The sequence below is a fragment of the Myzus persicae genome, unplaced genomic scaffold, assembly GCF_001856785.1.
Source record: "Myzus persicae strain clone G006 unplaced genomic scaffold, MPER_G0061.0, whole genome shotgun sequence".
NCBI classification, from domain to species: Eukaryota; Metazoa; Arthropoda; class Insecta; order Hemiptera; family Aphididae; genus Myzus; species Myzus persicae.
This window is the reverse complement of record NW_019103902.1, coordinates 1-16,028: the sequence shown is the minus strand read 5'-3', so window position 1 is coordinate 16,028 and position 16,028 is coordinate 1. Positions and strand designations below refer to the sequence as shown.

Sequence of the window (16,028 nt, the reverse complement as noted above, 5' to 3'; positions counted from 1 at the left end):
GAAAACTCACAATGTGGAAAACAAATCACAAAAATTGCTTATAAACTAAACTACATTTGTTCCAATATTATTGTTTATTAATTATTTCTTAAATATCTAGGAAAATTAACGTTAGACAAACAAATTATAATTTTCATAAATAAGTATTTCTAACTAAAACAAAAATTAACACAGTGATTTCTTTATAAGAGTTTCGTGGTTTTTTCTTATTGTAAAAAAAATACAGAACATATTACATAAAAATACATAATTATACATATGTTACATTTATTATTAAATAAATTAAGTCGTTATGGTAGGTATAATATTATACTGTATTATTTTATAAAACACTCTCCAGCCAAAAAGTAACGATTTTAATTATTATTTGTTGTAAGTCATAAAACATTATTCGTCAGTGCTTGAAACTTTTCACCATCAAGTAAGTTAATTATTCTAAAAATGTACAATACGTCAGTACACAACCAATTTTAAAAATATATGTATTCATTTTAAGCTATTTATATGACGAATCAATTTACACAATCCTACAGCATTAAGTCATACGTTAATAACAGCTATTAAGGCGATATAATTTATAACACTATTTACTTATTTTATAATATAATTTACTCAATTTATGTTTAGAAACAATTTAAAATAATTCTGAGCGAATGCAGTCTGCCAAACTATATTACTAATTAAACTGTAAATTTACATGTACATTTTTGGAAAATCCATATAAATTTCAATAATCAGATGCATTTGTGTTTTGTAACTATTATTTTGTTTTTATCTACTGGTTCTCGACTTTTATTTAAAATACTATTCTATTTAAAGTTTTGTTTTATTTATATGATACAGTTAAGATAACGCGAGAGTTCATTTAAATATAATAGCTTTAGGTATAAGACAAAAGATAATTAATTATTTATCTAGATAATTCATTTAGATATATTTATCTTATTTTTCTCAACACTGTTTTTGATTACAAAACACCTTTTATTGAAAACCGATTTCGGTCACAAATATCAATGTTTCATCTTTAATGTTGCTTCAATGCCCCATGCATTTTCTTACCTCTGATGGACACAAGGCTTAATTTGGAGTAATTTTATACATTTTCCTGAACTAACTTATTTCATTTATTTGCATAATAAATGTACTTTAGTAATACATGTAACTCTGGTGGGAACCATTTAACACATCGAAAAAATGATTGAAATTTCAATTATTGTAATACATGGCAATTCAAAAGGATAAAATGCTTGGTCTTCATTTCTGTAACTACCTAAAATTTTAATGATATCTTTCTTTCTCCTTCTTCTAGAGCAAGTTGACCACACAACGAAACGTTAGTAGTTTGCCAATGTAGTCGTCATGGCATATTTATCGAAATTCAAGAACAAAATTTTTTCGATGATCCCTATTATGAAGTTCTTGTGATGTAGCGCTATACTTGAGTAATACATTTAATTTATAACTACTTAAACTGTTGCATGTGTGAAAAAAGTGTTAAGATCAAAGTGAAAAATTGAGAGTTATATCATAATGCCTTACAATTTGAAAGGTCGATGAAGACATTATTGGTATATACATTATTACACCAGATGTTTTACACAAAATGTTAACGATTTAAAGAAAAAAATTGTATTTTATATTAAATCAAAATTATTATTATTATTATTATTATTTGGACAGAAAAAATTAAAAGTTATCTTTCGAAAATGGAAAATATACGAATTGAAAATATAAAATATATTCTTCATTTTCTTAACACATTTTTTCGTCTCAATTAACTTAAACAACTATGATAACAGTCATTATGTAGGTACTCTTGGTTGTGTAATCAATAAATTTTATGATTGGACTGTTCATAGTAAAACTATGCATTTTTTTTTTCTATTATTGCGATAAACGTTCAGTATACACTGGGTAAGCATGGTATAGAACATAGACTATGCTGAGTAAAAACTTGCCAAAATATGTAAAACATTTTTGGTTGAAAAGCGTGTGATTCCTTGAAGTTCAAGTGACGACGTATCTACATTTCATAATATTATAATTTTGTTATTACTATTATTATTATTATTATTATTATTATTATTATATAACACACGGCAACGACGGCGACAATGACTCGGCGCCCGCGATCGGGTTGGCGAACTCGAAATGGATTAAAATTTAAAATTAAACGCGCCGTGAGAAGACGGACAGCCGCATACGCGTGGATTATTTATAAACACCAGTCAGACGGACGGGGAGAACGGAAGAAAGCGAGGACGGACGAGCGCAGGCCCGACGACGATTCGCGGCGGCCACTTGCAGCGGACAGCCAACATCCGTACAGCCACTGCAGCACCGCATCAGTTTGTCTTTTGTGTTTGGAGTACTTACGAATAAAACGAATTACGAAAAAGCATTTGCCTCGTGCTTGCGGCGTAGACCCATAACCGCGATATATTGTCTAGGAACGCGCGGTATCTCCGACAGCGAAACTGTGATTACTGCAGTCAATCGCTGCAGCTAAGACATTCTTCACTCGGCAGCCCGCGAGACGACGTCATATCGTTTTATGTTGTTGCTGTGACAAGGACGAAAAGTGGATTCGCGCACACGCGCTCGCTACAGGTAACGTCCACAGATCTACGATTAAAGTCACCTAGTGATGTAGTGGAGGTACGGGTGCAGTACCTACATGGAATTTTCCGGGTTCAGTTCCCACCGAATTCCACGAAACCCTTTCTTATATTTAAACTTATCTGTTTGCTGTTTTCCATCTGTTTTCTGATCGCCTTTCCAATCAAAAATAAAACAATTTCGATATAATATATGCTACATTTACTGTTTTAAATTTAAAATCGACATATCGTTTCGATTGTAAAATATTGTATCGATTATTTCACACATTCCGTTATCGTTGCTGTAGAGTGGACGATAATCTAATTCGCACACATGCGCTCGACCTAGGTAAAGATTAAAGACTAATGACCGCCGATCTACGATTTAAATTCTCCTAATAAAATGGCGGAGACAGAGTGAACCTATACGGGTTCTCTTGGGTAAAAGCCCCATACATTTATTTAACCCTTCATTTAGAATGACCCGTTAGCCGTTTTCCATTGTTTTTTTTTAAACGTGTTTCCAGCTAAAAATTTTAGCAAAATCATATTTATCAAAATATCTTCAATGTACGTTGTAAGAACTGTTCTTTAGGTACTCGATTCATCGAAAAATACATTTAAACTGGAACAAGAATTAAAACAGTATTGTTTTTATGTTAATAATATTATATTTTTGTATATATGTCATAATAATAATCGACGACTACGTACTTATTATACTGTTACTATAAAATTGGTGTTTTTTATACTTTAATTCAAGATGAAAAATAAGTTTGGTTCAGTTTGGAATCGAATGAACCTCAAAATCAGGGTTCGTAACATGGCTAATTAAAAAAAATATGTTTCAAGAACATTATACCCGATGAGTTCTATATAACTATACATTATAAGTAATAAATAATATTGGTTTGAAAACGTACGACCGTGAAATTTTAACTGAGGTATAGATATTACCCTCCATCAGTAAACTTCGCGGGGGCGTGAGTACGTTTCGATTGCGCGTGACGCTCCAGCAATTGTTGCACGCTTGTTTTTGTATTTTTTGAGAGAGAAAATAAACCCACAATTTTCCAATTAATTATGATTTGGCCTTTCATACGTATATATAATAATATGAAATATATTGCACAAAGTATACACGATATACTGCAGGTATACAAGTACGGTTCGATAAACGGTTTACGCTTCCGATTTTTGCTTGATTGATCGTTGTTTTTTTTAAATATTTTTAACAACGATATAAATCGAGTCCAACGCGTTCGCAACCCGTGTACATGATTTGCGGGTAATTTATCAGTTTCCATAGTTGGTAATATTTTTATGTATTATGACACACGTATTAATAGCTTATTAAGCAGGAGGTTTTATAAAAATAGTATGTATAATATATTAATATGCACTTAGTATACACTGGTACTTTATTAATTATAATTAATACTTATTATTGTTGCGTACACGTCATGGTAATCTGTTTAACTGAAACTACTTTAGTTCTGCAAAATTTACATTTATGGTATTAAAACAATTACTTAATGTATTTATAGTACTACTTCAGTTTTACAAAAAAAAAACCAAATTTTTACCTTCTTCATTTCTTCGGGAAGCAAAACATTTTCTAAAGAATGCTCCACCAATCATAACTTTAAATGATCATTAATAAAATAAAATAACTTGCTTATTATTCAACATTAATGTACATCAATATTTTTAGAAGTATTTTGCTTTCTACGTAGAAACCTGTGAATCCCAATGAAGAATGTATCAAATGAACTAGGTACTAGGTACAGTATCAAAGACACCATCGTAAACCTAATGCAAAAGTATCTTTAAATAAACTCGTTGGGTACTTTCATCGTAACACCTTACTAACCGAAAACGAATAATGATAGGTAATAGTTCATACGAAATAATAGTATTATGTTATACTATGCAAATTTCACAAAACCTATATGCGTCTATACAACAGTTTATAGCACTTGTCATCTGCTGCAGACAAGACGTGCATCCAATAATACACTAGCGGAGAGCAATCGCAATATTTACTGGTGTTTTTATATTGTATTATTTTCCTAAATGGCGTTGTGAACCCGACAAGGCCAATGTGTGATTAGTCTGATGAAAAACACTTGACCTCAACCTGAAAACGGTTTGCCAAATAATATTTTCTTCTATACGTCGGAAAAATTATATTATTACTCTGTGTTTTTGCCAAAAAAAAAAACAACTAAAAACCGTCCTTGCCCCTTCTCTATGCTGATTATCTGACCATTATGGTCTCGTTTTTAAATACTCCATCCTTATTTGATCTGTATTTACGTATTTACCTATATAACAGTATGCTCTTGTAGTGGCCTCCACGACGAGTTCATGAAGCGGTGTTTCGTGTAAGACAGTTTGACGTCGTAATGTCAAGTCATAATAATAAGAGTATATTATAAAAGTGTTTGCCCAACAACACCTGTACCACTTGAACTTGAAATTTTAAAATTAAATAATAATTTATTAAAATGTAAATACATACATTTAAGTAAAGACATACCTAGCTTCATCATCTCTGGTTTGCGAAACTTAATTATTATACTTTGATAACAGATTCTAATGATTCTTTGCTTAATTATATTGCGTCTGTCAAATAATTTGGAGTAGATCTGTGGATTTACCGTAGTAAAAAAACATTAAATAAGCTAAATTAAAATAAATCACTAAAACAAGCAATTTCATGCAAAATCAACTTATTTAAATAATAGTTTAAAATATTGATCAATAATATCATTGAAATAAATAATACAAAATATAACTTGTTTATAGGTAATAATATTGAATTGTATATTCAATCATGCTGGTGTATACAATAATAGACGGTAGTCAATAAATATTGTTAAATATGCCAATTAATATAATACTTCATTAGTATGAAGTAAGAGAAAATGTTAAACAAGCTAAAAGTCATTCTACTAAGTAGAGAAAAATACGTAAATGCTTTAAATTCACAGATCTGGTTATAATTTTAACGGATGTCTATTGTATATATTATAATAAAATCCTAAATACTGAACGAATATACCACCCCTGCACTGTTGTTTACACCAAAATCTAATAAATAAATATATAATACACATAGATTATTAAATTCAAACGTATATTGATTTAACGCTGCTAAAACATCGAAAATTGTTTTGTTTTTTTTGGCGTCGTTAAACGGTGGATTTAAGCTTATTTTTAAATGTATAACCAATCTCAACAATCATATGAATGTTTTAGGGGAAACGGTAATTGTCAGTTGGCACTAGTTAGCGTTTTAAATTCTAAATGCATTTAGAACGTATAGTGATTGTATATATTTGTTTTTTTAAAGTCTCTTCCATTAGCTTTTTCTTCTACTCAAATAACTATGTACTACACTCATACAATATGGTCTCCTCGTCTAGTTGTACGAATTACTGAGTTTTGTATTTTTGGAAAATAATTTAAAAAATTAAATTTCATTGCTTATAAAAACTACTCCCAAGCCTCATTCAATAAATAATAATATAATATATATAAACGGATACCTATATAAGGCTACATACTATCTAACTACAGTAGTAAGAATTATAGTACGTCAAACTAATAATAATAATAATATACTCATTATAATACTTATATCGCAAACAAATGTTATTAAAAGCGATTTATTATTATTTTAAAATCACACGTTTCACCTCTACGAGTATTATTTTTTTCAATATCTCCGGCAATAATTCTATGTTTGACTTCTCGATGATAAATTCAGAAGAAGATATACTTTTGTATATACATAATATAATATATATAATCTGTTTTTATAAAATATTAGCGTCTTTAAATTTAATGATAGGGTGATGAAATAATACCAACGCGCTTAAAGATTCATTTTATTTTTAATAAAAGGTTTTATGATGAAACTATATTATACGACAAAGAAAAGTCAACTGCTGCTGGTGCTTCAATGACGGGATTTCTAAATAATATTTTGTTGACAACGCACATAGCGAGCACCAAATATTTTCAATCCCACACAGTTTCTTCACGCGTAAAAATAGTTTTCAAAATTCTTTTCGTTTTCTGACTTGAAAAAAAAAATATAACCAAGTGTTGTCGAACAAAGTACAATATTTACACGCAGTTTTAGCCGTTAATGTCGATAATAATATTAACTATTGAGTATAAAATATGTTAAATGTTCGACTAAGCGAATTTGAGCCATATCGATATTATTGGCTCTATTTAATAACAAACTGTGCTAAAGTTTGCATCGCGATCGGTTTAATAAAATAAACCGAAAACAAAATAATATTCTTGTGGTCATGGCGTGGTTGTGACAGAAAACCATCGTAAATGATTGCGCCGAACGCCAATAATACTAGTAAACAGAGTTATAAATATTTCAAAAAAACGTTCGAACAATTAAAAAATAAAATATAGAAAAAAATATTATGGTAAGTAAGTCAAATGCAAAACTATGACGTAAACTTAACATTTTTATGACGACTTGCAAAAAACGCAACACCATTAAAATTATATTGCGTATTATTCGTGACGAACGACCAATACAAATGACTATTGCTGCAACTATATATTCGAAAATCGACGAAAATAAATTAAATATATTAAATTGGTGAATCTGAGGTTTGACGTACGAGGACCAAATAGTAGCTATATCTGATGTTTCACATAATAATTTATATAAGTCAGCCAACAGATGCTAAACAACTTTACAAATACAGTCCGTCATCATAAATGATAATATTACACGGTGCACGCTCTAAATGTTGGCTTGACAAACTAGTATAATATAGTATGTACCTACTTAACTGCAAAACAATATAAGTGAAACTGAGCTTTACATATTTTATTGGTATTTTTTTTCAGAGTAAATTTAAAAAAATTGGTCAGTTATCTCCACGAATCACCTGATGTTAATACACACTATCTATTTTTATTTTCTATATTTTTACATAATTTAAAATATATTATAGAGATGATAAATTAATTTTCTACAGAATATTTCAATGAAAGTAGTGTGAAATGCTCGATAATTCGATGGACAATATGCTTGATTCTATGTCATAGTATTATGCTCATTAATTTCAATTTCATAAAGGTAACCAGTGATTTTGTCTTGGAGGCAAAAAAATAAAAACGCTGTAGATATATTTTTAAATCAAAATTAAAATCAATAAAAAAAAATTAGCTTACATAAAAGTATATTTATAAAATTTGTTTTAACATTATAAGACGCTAACCTATCTTTTTGATAGTTTGGAAAATATTGGTAAATTATATATTTGATTGCATTATTTAACAAATATAGTTGCATATTAAATCTTTTACTATTTTATAGAGAATATTCCTAAAGACAAAAACCTTACTAAAAATCGGGCAGAAACAAAAAACGTGTATCCACTCTCTGAACATATTTATATATGTTAAAACTAGAAAAACACTTACCTACAGAGTCTTATTAATTTAAATATTTTAATACTACAGTCTATATTTGAACAAATAAATAGTTTAGTAACGTTTCTGTTCAAAGTAAATACGAGTTAGTAATTAAAATAGATACATACAAGCTAATATCAAAATGTAGGTTAAAAAATATAAAGGTTGTTAATATTGTGTATAAAAATTGTAGTTTATTGAGTTGTATTAAATTAAAAGAAACTTATAGAAACGCTCTCAGATTGAGGTTTCTTAACTTATATACATATATGATATAATATCATCCTGTTTTATTATGTTACCCATATCATAAAGTTTTCATCGAATTGCACAATAAATCTGACTGGTAATATGGTGGGCCAAACAATTTTAAAAACGCAGCTGAACCTAAAAAAAAATGATTAATAAGGAAACTGCAATATGGGATCAAACGTTTGCAAACATAATAATAGGTAGACTGTTAACGTTTTTCATCACTTAACCAAAATCAATGTTTATTATTCTCTTTTGAATTATAGTTTACTCGAATCAATCAAATTCAAAGCGTGTCGATCGCTGATTTAGAATACTGTAAACACACTGCAGCAGACTAACATAATAATAAATATGGTTTTTCTCTATAATATCAATAATACTTTTGTTAATATGCACTCTCATTTTCTCTCTTTATAAATCTAGTTTTTAAGTATTGACGTTTTATTGCTTTTTTTTGGAATTTATTATCCGTCAAGGCGAACATCGTATACACTATACTATGCACGATAATTGATCGCAATACGTCACACGTTACAATATTTTTCAGTGGTCCATATATATATATATATATTTTACGACGTCCTTAAACGGCTGTTAGACAAATTCGAAACATCAATTCTTTATCCCCGGCAGCGAGACCGTTTCTATTTTCAAACATATTGACTATTTCACTCTCCGCAAAACCATCTACCTACATAAAATATTCAACCCATAAAAAACGATTATAATATTATTTATCTATGATAATATTTTTTTATAACTTATAATCTCGAGTCCCAAAAAAAAAAAACGCAATAAAATTATTGACGCCTGACGTCCAGCGAAGGAATAAAAACTCAATAACTATGTCGAGTTGATCAAATTACATAGTTTATAAATAATATAATAGTGTTTGGGCCGGGCTCAGGATCAATTTAAAAAAAAAAAAAAAAAAAAAAGTCAAACAAAACAACATTCTAAAAAAAAAAAAAAAAAAAAAAAAAAAAAAAAAAATAGTGTTGAGATATTTGGATATTGTTTAATAATGACGAGTATAAAATTGAGATCCGAAAATGTACATCTTCGAGTTACGACGATGGAGCTAATACATATGGCATGTGTGTGTGTGTGTGTGAGGGGGGGGAGGTGACGAAGACAGTGTTGACTATTAAATCAAAATTAATATCACACAATGCATTTACATAATTTAATGACACATCGTACATTCTGAAGTTTCCCTTATTATAAGTGATTACTATAATAGCTAACTACCTATTATATATTCTGTGTATATAAAAGAAAATGCCACGACTGACTTATCAATGTAGAGCCAAAACTATGATAATTAGAGACTTGACATTTTCATTATCATCTCCATACACTAAAAGAAAGCATTTTTAAAAGTTCGTATTTTAAAGATGGGCTCATAGGAGGGATTTTGTCTTGGTGAACGGAAATTAAATATATTTTTGCAAAAACAGTAAATGTTTTCTATTGGTTTAAATGAAATTAAATTTTAAAAAAATATTTAATTAAAATTGAATAGTTCAATAAATAAACAGCCGCCGGTATTTAATAACATTACTTGTATTTATAAATTGTGAAAAGTAAATATTTTCAAAAAGTATTGATTATAAATGTGTATTACTGTTTACAAATACCATGTTTAAATAAACATAAAATCAATAATTTATGAAAATATTCACTTGCCTCAATTTATGAATGTGGGTCAAACTTTATTGGATAATTTAAAAATTAATATTGGTTTAAATGCTACTAGTACACTTAGCGATATGATAGTTTTATTTAATTTAATAAAATATAGAGATTGTAAACAGTAGTATTGTCAAATATTAAAATTAAATATTCATGAACATCATAATTACAATGATTACTTTTCTGATTTGCAACTTTTTAATCCTGATCATATTTTTTATGTAAACACATAAACATAGATCGACAATATTGAGTATTCATTGAGTCGGTTCCACTGTTTTTTATTTAGATCAAAATGATGTCAAGAATAAAGGTTTCGTAATGCCAAATTATAATTCAAGAAACTAATTATATAATTGTAATAATATAATTATTGTATAATTATATAATATATAATATTATAATTGTGTTAATGAGGGTTTGTATTATATATTTAAACTGATGAAAAACGGAAAACGATAAAAAGATATAGATTAATTGTAATCCATGCAAGGTTACCATACAGCTAGTATTATATAAATGAAAAGTATAATGAACAAATAAGCAGATGGAACTTCCGAATAACCCTAAATAATTATAGAAAATCAATCATTTTTGGTATCATCGAGCAACAATTTCTCAATTCAATTTTTTTTCCGGACCTGCAAGTTTGTTTTAGAATATAATATTATTCCATATTATAATGTATTAGCTATATAACCAGACTTCAACCTCGAAAAAATAAACGAACACACAATACGGCGTTATGATCACACTGATATTTGTAATTTATTCACCTAAGGTGGATTGCATATTATTTACTTTCAAATGTGATCCAAACTACTGTCTAAACTTTTCTGATGTGTCTAAAAATACTTTCTGAACATTTTTGTTAAGATTGGTCTTGTAATTTTTGTGCTCATAAGCTGCAAACACACAAACATTTATGTATATTTCAATGACAAATTATTAATTAAATATTATTTTATTTAAAAAAAAAAAAGTCAATAGCAGCTCATGGTGGGTCGTCTAGTCTATAAAAATTGTATTTCTGTATCCGGTGTCAACCTTAAAAATAAACAGAACATTTATTAGATTTTCGTGAGCCAACGCCCAACACTAAATTCATGTGTAAGCCACCCTATAAGCAACCTATATTGGTTGACAAATAATAAGCTTTAATGATACCCTCCAAAGTCCAAGTCTCAGGGAATCTATTTATACCACTTTTAAACAGAAAACAGTCCTGTAGTTTTTGGTACTAAATAGGATAAACAAAGAAACATTCATTTTAGGTTTCTAAACCTAAGTTTAGAACCCCTCTTATCCCCGTTGTTTCCATCCCTTAGTAACTATTAAGTACATAATATTATAGTTACGGTCGTTGATATAAAGATAATCATTTACTAATTTACTTATCCATATATCCATAGTTACTGTACATAGTGACAATCGTTTGTAATATGATTTAATAACGGTTCTATTCAAAATAAATTCATACTAGCCAGTGTTAAAAAATGTCAAAATATGAGAATTTAATACAGATTTATACTAGCTCATATAAAGGAATATACACCAAAACATATAGATTATCAAATTATTTTTAAATTATGCTTGGGATTTTATTGCTCTGTATTCAAATACGACATTTAGCAACATGGAGTTTTTTTACGGTCGAAGAGTGAGTTTTCCTAACTTCTTTATTCACATTCTATAAACAACACATCCATAAATATACAAATGAATGTTTCTTTCTGTGTCCTCCATAAGCTCCATGGGCTCCAAATATACCGGACTATTTTCAATAAAAGTAATATCAATAGATTCTTGAGACTCAGGAAAAGTTACGTTTCTCGACCCATATAGGTCAGTATATAGGTTACAAGCTTACCCATGAATTTTGTTTCAGCTCACGAAAACTGAATATGTTTTTGTTCAAGTATATGGTTAATATTGGTTACAAATAATAAAATAGTTATTTTAATTAGATATATTTGTCTGTATTGTGTTATATTTTGTTATTTAGACTGATGAATCAATTTCATATGAATGTAAAATTGAGTGACACCTATTATAATATGATATCAGAGTAAAAGTACATGGTTAAGGTTTATATAATACTAAAAAAATACACGACCGATGTTGACAAAAAACAATTGAAAATATATCATCTGAAGTAAAACGGAGGCGATGAATAGATGGATGGATTATGATAGATAGTCAACTAATACATACATATTATTAGTTGGGTTGTATGTAAATTACACATTTCCAAATGCACAGTTCTTGACAATTTTACATCAAATGTTGAACAGAAATTAGGATAGCGGGGACAAGTAGTAATGTATATTAGAATATATTAGAAGGGGTAACAGCCATGGGTAACAGCTATTAAACTGTATAAAAGGCAAAGTTTTTGGATGATGCTCAAAAAGAGCAAAAAAGTACTTACAAATATAATTACAAAAATACTAAAAATATTGACGACTCAAAGAAGGCAGATAGGTTTTGCTTTAGATAATAAATTGAGCCACTGAACCGCTTATTTTACTATGACTTGATCGATATCAATATTATTAAAACCGAAAGATATTTTCTGATTGCTATTGGTTATGGGTAAGTAAAATGAGTAACTATTACTTATTTCTAGGCCTAGGATTGATATGCAATACAGAATTGTAAAATATTCATTTTGATTACCAGCAGTTTTATAAATTAATATTTGTTACATCAAAATCAGGAACTAATTGAAACAGAAACTACTCGTTAATTATTATTTATACCGAATTATTATTAAATTGAATATTGCATTATTAACGCAATGATATAATATGTTCTTTCAATTTTTTTTATTGATCAATTCGCCAACAAAGGTCTAATTTATCGTACTAATGATTAACAAAAATAATGTAAAGGCAATTACATCGGTCATCTGACCTAGATAATATTAGATGGTAAATCTTCGATAGTTAAATGGATTAAATAACCCAATAATTATAAATGTTCAATAACAAAATATCATTTAAAATTTAAAATTTAAAAAATGTTCAAAAATTTAACTATGAAAATATTATACTCATAATGTTAAAAATATTCTAAGATTTCGGGAAAAAAGTTGTTCCATTTAGTCGAAGATTATCCAAATCACGGACATATCTGGCAACCTATAAATTTAGACTCAAGGAAAAAAGTAGGTATGTAACTGCTTAGAAATCCCAACCCTACTATTTATTGCCTTCCGCTGCTAGTGGATGTCCAATATCGGTGAACTAAGTTATTTTTGTTTGTCAAGGAGCTGGAAATATGCACCTCAAACACGTGTATTACTAAGTAGGTATGTAGTCTAACCTAGGTATTATATTCTCTTTCGCAGAAAACTGCCATCTCACACACTAAGACGAGGAGGTCTGCTGACGACGACGACGAGGACTCCTGACGACAAAGATGGCGGCCGAAGAAAACGGTCTGCTGTACAACAAGGCCCGGTCGGCGTCCATATGCGCATTCGGCTTCCCACCAGGTAGCACCGAATACCTGTTGGCCTGCGCTAAGGCAGCCGCGTCCACACCTCCACCGCATAGGCACGTAGGAGGCGCGGCCGCCATAGCGGCCGCCGAGGACAACAAGCGCCGTCGGCCGGCTGTACGGTCGCAGAGTGCCCGCACCAGCGGTGGCCGGTCGATCCGCAAAAAGGCGCTGGTGGCCGCGGCCGTTGGAGCCCAGCACGGTCAACATCTCAGTGACAGCAGGTCGAGCGTCCGCAGCGGTTACAGTGACCCGAGGCTGCACGAGTCTTCGAACCAAGGTAACCACGATGAGATGTAATAGTATTTTAATGACTCGACGAATTTTCATTGACGTGCACTATCCTCTGCCTACGATTTCCAACGAGTTCCTATGCCACAAATACTATTCATTCATCTTTTTAAAATGACCATTTACAACGGTATGGCCATCCAACCTACCTTCTTAACGCATAATATATCGAAATGAACCTTCAGCAGTTTCAATTTTCAAACGAGAACCCGCCTCTTTTTTACTGTAAATTATTTAGGTAGTTGATTTTTTTTTTGAAAGTGTTTATTTACCTTTATTCAAAACTCAAATAATTAGATTCTTATAGTTATTCAAGTGTTTATACTAAACTTTAAAAATGGTATCACAAAAATATCACTATAGCCCCCAAATTTTCCATACCCATTACCATGGATTTACGGTCCTTAATACACAAATCAAGTAGCTCGAAATCTACACGTTCAAATTTAGATTTCGGTACAATAATATTTTCAAAAAAAAAAAAAATTATCCACTAAATAATTTCTGAAGAATCTGAAAATATTATGGTCTTTATAAGAATAATAATAATTAATAATAAATAATTCCAAAAATCAGATTTTGAATAACTGCAGCGTTATTGAAGAAAAAGAGGGTGAGTATGCTTGCAAACATGATGAATCACCCTGTATCTTAACATTCCATATGACGATGCAATAGTCGTAAAAACTCTACGAGATTATTTTAACCACCGTCGGGTTGTCGTCGCGCGTTTATAAAATATAATATAATACACGTGTACAATAATATACGTCGTAGAAATAGAATATCGGCCGAGAGACTTTGGCAGAGTCTGTGAAATCGGTAGGTGGAAAAACGATTTTATTCATACTTATATTATAATAATGCCCCTTGTGGGTCGTAAAATATTATACTTCCGCTCACGAGAATAATCCGACGAACTCGCAACTATTAAACACATAATATAGAAGAGCATCATATAATATATAATGTTATACGACCAGAAGCGAAAAACTATCATCAGCACATGAGTAGAAGAAGAAGTCTTGCATATTTTATTGGTTTGATGTGCATTATCGTCGTCGGTGGCAAGAAAAACGTCGACAGGAAAAGTATATGATAATAATATGTCAAAGAAAATACTCGTTTTGTCAAATGCCCGTTTTGTTTGTGAAAACGCCTGTTGCTCCGGCACGTTGAAGCACGCAAATTTATACGGACTTCAGTGGAAAAGTCAGTTCTCGATCGAAACCATCCGATAAGCGCCAGCGGACTTTTTACTCCATTCTACAACACCGCACCCTTCCCTCGTTGACGTTTAAGTTTTTTTGCAGTCCAACAGACGTGAAAAACGTTCGCATATAAATTACTCGGCGTACTCGCAGTCGTCGTTGTTTTAATTTTATATGCATTCGTCCGAAAACACGTAAAAAGACGTTAAGAAAAGTCCCTCCACACGTGTAAATTCCGATTCTCGGATATGCGTTTTTTTTTTCATTTTCTCTCATAGATTCGGACGATTACTCTCGGCGGGTTTTTGGCATGCAAAACGCGATTTTTATTTCCCCGCAATGACAGAGTTTTTAAATTTTTCTCGAGTGACAATAATTATAATAGGTAAGACGTTTTATAGCATCATGTCAGTCGCATAATATATTTATGGAGTATAACACTGCAGCTACGTGTATATACGACGAACGTAAACATCGGGTTCATAAACATCGTTATTATCTTTGTAGCAACGCCAATACGAAGACTGCTACACATAAAACACTATAATGCGTGTAAGAGTTTACGATGTAGCAAATATAGTATGATAAGTAATATAATTATTTTATTTTTAAACTTTTGTATTTTTTCCTTATAATTAGACGATTATTGTTGCATAATGTATACGTGCAAACATAACATTTCGCGAAGAGTTCCATAATATTATAATATTATTATTACCTCGTGTGACCCAAAACAGGAAACTATCGTTCGTCTTGTAAAGACAACTCAGTCTGCGATGTATTAATTAACTACAACTACTGATTCCTTCGAAGGCTTGGTCATATATTATAATATCATTATTGTAATCTGTACTAGTGCCGGTCGTCGGATCTAAGTTTTTGAAAACAGGGGTATATTATTGGAGACCCCATGTAAAAATATTGCTATTTATAAGTCAACTGATACATTAATTACATTTTGGTATTTCATATAAATGAAGATGGATTTAAAAAAAAAAACTACTTGGAT

General features: G+C 30.2%; 1 protein-coding gene across 1 annotated transcript; it reads left to right on the top strand.

Moving 5' to 3' along the window:
- The first annotated feature begins 2,299 nt into the window (after nt 1-2,299).
- LOC111036116 lies at nt 2,300-13,817 on the top strand. The gene is made up of 2 exons (XM_022318015.1): nt 2,300-2,610; nt 13,366-13,817. The coding sequence occupies exon 2, from the start codon at nt 13,437-13,439 to the stop codon at nt 13,815-13,817; it is 381 nt and encodes a 126-aa protein (XP_022173707.1). The 5' UTR covers nt 2,300-2,610; nt 13,366-13,436.
- Nucleotides 13,818-16,028: the final 2,211 nt, after the last annotated feature.